This window comes from Urtica dioica, chromosome 3, assembly GCF_054948205.1.
Source record: "Urtica dioica subsp. dioica isolate 48M chromosome 3, U.dioica_male_clone48M_v1_H2, whole genome shotgun sequence".
Classification (NCBI taxonomy): Eukaryota; Viridiplantae; Streptophyta; class Magnoliopsida; order Rosales; family Urticaceae; genus Urtica; species Urtica dioica.
This window is the reverse complement of record NC_142758.1, coordinates 8,792,415-8,796,195: the sequence shown is the minus strand read 5'-3', so window position 1 is coordinate 8,796,195 and position 3,781 is coordinate 8,792,415. Positions and strand designations below refer to the sequence as shown.

The 3,781-nt window shown below is 35.2% G+C and overlaps 1 protein-coding gene across 5 annotated transcripts; it reads left to right on the top strand.

The window, feature by feature from the left end:
• Positions 1-308: 308 nt before the first annotated feature.
• On the top strand, positions 309-3,198 carry LOC149402342 (uncharacterized). 5 transcript variants are annotated; one of them, XM_089608816.1, is made up of 5 exons: positions 309-467; positions 1,123-1,368; positions 1,977-2,161; positions 2,383-2,519; positions 2,603-3,194. In XM_089608816.1, the coding sequence occupies exons 2-5, from the start codon at positions 1,133-1,135 to the stop codon at positions 2,786-2,788; spliced, it is 744 nt and encodes a 247-aa protein (XP_089464942.1). In that variant the 5' UTR covers positions 309-467; positions 1,123-1,132; the 3' UTR covers positions 2,789-3,194. The 5 variants fall into 5 exon arrangements, with proteins under 5 accessions (XP_089464942.1, XP_089464945.1, XP_089464944.1 ...); XM_089608819.1 differs by having other exon boundaries at positions 1,977-2,131; positions 2,603-3,192; XM_089608818.1 differs by having other exon boundaries at positions 2,621-3,152.
• Positions 3,199-3,781: the final 583 nt, after the last annotated feature.

Sequence of the window (3,781 nt, the reverse complement as noted above, 5' to 3'; positions counted from 1 at the left end):
TAAAGTTTTCTTTTTTAAAACAATTATTTGGAACGTTAGAAAAAGACACTTGGTAGGCTTATTAGGAAAATTCTAGATCTTTAACAATGTGCGGTTGTCATATGTATTTATTATATTCAGATGCAACATTTTTTCCGTCGGCATTTCCGTGTTTTATCGAAATTTTCATCGGCATTAAGCAAATTTCCGCATTTTTTCCGTCGCAATTCTCATCGGCCACCGCAATTCCCGTTTTTGGAGACCATCGACACGAAATCGGCAATCGGCATTTCAATCCTTGAAGAAAAGTACGAAAAGAAAAAATTAAATAAAGAAAGAAAGGCAAACCAAACCAAACCCAGAAAGGAAGAAGTGGAAGCAAAGTAAAACTCGTCTTCTTGCCTTGCCAAGTCGCCATCAAGTCTAACCCGACAGAGCTCAACCTCTCTCTCTCTCCAGATCTTTTCTCTGTGGTACTCTGCTACATGGTCCGTACTCATTTTCTCTATTATCATCTGACATGCTATTGATATTTGAGGAACATATTTCTTGCCTTAAGTCTCGGTCAAGCTTTCTTTTGAAATTATTCAACTACTTGATCATGGATTGCAGATATCAAAACAAAACAAATCAACAGTTCAGTTCAAAAGAATTATCTTTTTGTAAATAGTTTTTGATTTCCTTAGCATGATTTGTATATGTATTGATTTGGATTATGTAATTCCTGGAGCTTATTCCTTCTAATATATGTTGACGTTTAAGAACTACAATTTCATTTTACGCAAAGGACTTGTGAACCTGAACCGCCTGTGTGTCTGAAATGAAGTTTGTGATGACTGATATTGATTCCAAAATCTGTTTTTGAAAAGAGAGTACGATTTGTTTTCTGATGGAATGATCTACTATATATCCCATTTGATATGACGCGTTCAAGATATGTTATGTAGATCAAACTAATTGTCTTTTTGCCAAGGTAAGGCAGTTAATAAGGAATTGGTAGCCTTGGAATCACTTTTCCCTTAGAGAAAATGTTAGAAGAAAGAATTTCATCAACATGTTGCCGAACATTTGCTTCGATATCATTACTGCGTTTCTTTCCTTTTCGAATTCAACCGAAAAAGCTACAAATTTTCGGTTTTGCAGCGATCAAGTTATGAGAAGCGAAGATTACGCTTTAACATCACTTGAAGATCTTCCGGATCATCTGCTGATTGAGATTTTCTATCGAGTTCCTGTCTCGGAGTGGTCGGTGATATCTTGTGTCAAGAAGCAGTGGGCGAATCTGTTTCGAGGGGATTGCGTTTGGCAAGTTGCTTTAGAAAAGGCCTTTCCTTCGGCCAGCCGTGCTCAAAGGTGGCCCGGGCCTATCCCTCGGGGATTGAGCCGAAGGTAAATAAATATCACCCTTTCGATCACTTTCGATTTTCCTTTCTTTCATATGTTGTTTTTGTGTCTTTCCTTTGTTGTGGTATCAATAGTTTGTGTTTTCAAATCAAACTGCCGGTGGAAATAAAAAAAATAATTGGGGAAGGGCGGTGATTGGGAAATCGTATGAAACTTGTTTATTATGTCAAGCCATCGGAAAGGGCGATCTTGTCATTCTTGTTCTTTCTCGTCAAAATCTCTATTGCGTGATTATCTTTCACCCACTTGAATTGTCTCTATAACAAGAGTTCAAATGTCTTCCATCCTATATTTTAAAACCAGGCTTTTACATCAAAGGCTTACCATCAATTCACGTTATCCAGTGGTGGGCATATAATCATATACGATAAAGATATAAAAATTTAAAAAATTTCAGGAGTGTGTAAGAAAAAAAAAAAATTAAGAGGGGGAAAATCCTATAATTTTGTGCTAAACATGTAAAAATAAAGTAATTGGGGTTAAAAAATCAATAGTCCCCACCTCTCCGCTTCCGGTGGTATCAAGTTGATGTTACTTGTTTTTCACGAAGCACTGACTGACAGTGAGACATTCCGTTGCCTTCATTTGAGCAGGAGATACGCAGCTCTTTATGTCGGAAAACACATCTTTGGTTTAGTTGGTGGTGACATTGACGAGATTGTGGGACATACTTACTTGTATCTGAAAGAGCAATTTGTGCGTTCATCCGTTCCACCGCCTTCCGGGATACTTCACGGAACGATCATTGGTGCGCCTCTGATTTTTACACTCGTAATCGGTAATCACTGTGCATTTCAAGCCAGCAATTTTGGCATTTTAGGTCATGGAAATACGTCAAAAATTCTGTTTGTCTCTTTTTGAGCGTATATGATCTTTGGATAATAGACTTCACTCTGCAAAATTTGTGGTGTTTTATTATTATGTAGGTTACAAGATGTACAGCATGATTTTTTATTTTTTTATTTATTTTTAAATAACATTTTATCGCGTTTTATGCAGATCAGTTCATTGCCTGTGGCAATTCCAGAGACACGGCTTACGAACTTGCTTCCCAGATCTGGCTGGCTGTGATTGACAATTTAGAGGATAACGAACACACATTTCGTTTACTCAAACGTCTTGCACTAGAAGTAGACGTGAGTTTTGATTTACGCACGAATACCGAAATCTGTGTAAAATACGAGACTAAACACATCACAAAGCGCTTCTAAGTTTTAAGCTCTCTTTACCTATGCAGGTTTTCCTTCCATATCCGTACTCGAGATCGCTCGAAATCCAAAGGAGGGTTTTTGAGAAGCTTCTCACAGATTTCCGTGACTGCTTCGCCGGTGCAGATTACTATGACGTGTTGAGCTCCGCAAAAACCAGGTTTCAGTCGATACCAGCAATTTGGTTAGGCTTCTAATCCATGTTCAATTGCCGCGTAGTAAATAACGCAGCATGTAAATACGCCTAAACCTCTGGTTTTTAATTATTTATCAAGTGTAAAAAATGGCCTGATGTTTAATAGATTCCTGAGAGGAGTTCCAATTAGGAAAAAACTTTTCAATTTGAATTGCTAATAATCTTACGGCTTAAGATCTTTGTACAGTTGGACTTGGAGAGAAGTCCACTTATGTACCTATCAGCTACAACAAGATATAACCTAAAAGTAATTTACATGTATTATCAACTTTCAAAGTTTAAAAAACATTTCGTCAATAAACCTAATGCTTATGGCATTAGCTAGACTTATTTATTTATTTATTTATTTATTTTTTTTATCAAACTAGCACTCAAATTTTTTTATAACTCATTTTCCTTTCCTATGGGACCTCAGGTACTACTAAATATAACTGGTGGTAAAATGAATAGGCTAGTACTGCAGGATTTGGGAAAATTTCATAACTAATCTAAAATATGCGTTACTTTTCATATTTTTAAAATATTTCATTATTAACCGTTTCTCTTTTTTTCGGATAAAAATATCATCATGTTTCAGAAATTTAATCAACAATTATTGAAATCTGATCACTAATTATTGAATTATGATCAACTATTGAAATCTGGTTAACTGTTATTAAAATTTGATTAACTGTTGTTGAAATATGTTCAATAGTTATTGAAATATGGTCAACTATTGAAATTTGTTTAACTGTTTGTTATGGAAATCTGGTTAATTGTTATTAAAAACAATTATTTATGAAAATTAGAAAATTTAGCATCGATTATTGAAATCTGGTTAACTGTTATTAAAAACGATTATTTATGAAAATTAGAAAATTTAGCGTCGATTATTGAAAAAGTAATGAAAAACGGTTATTTTCGAATATTTTCACGTAGGATTTTTCAACGACCCACTAGAAAATGGGCCGAGACAAAACAGGCATATTTTGTGAAAAATGTTGGGCTGGCATGT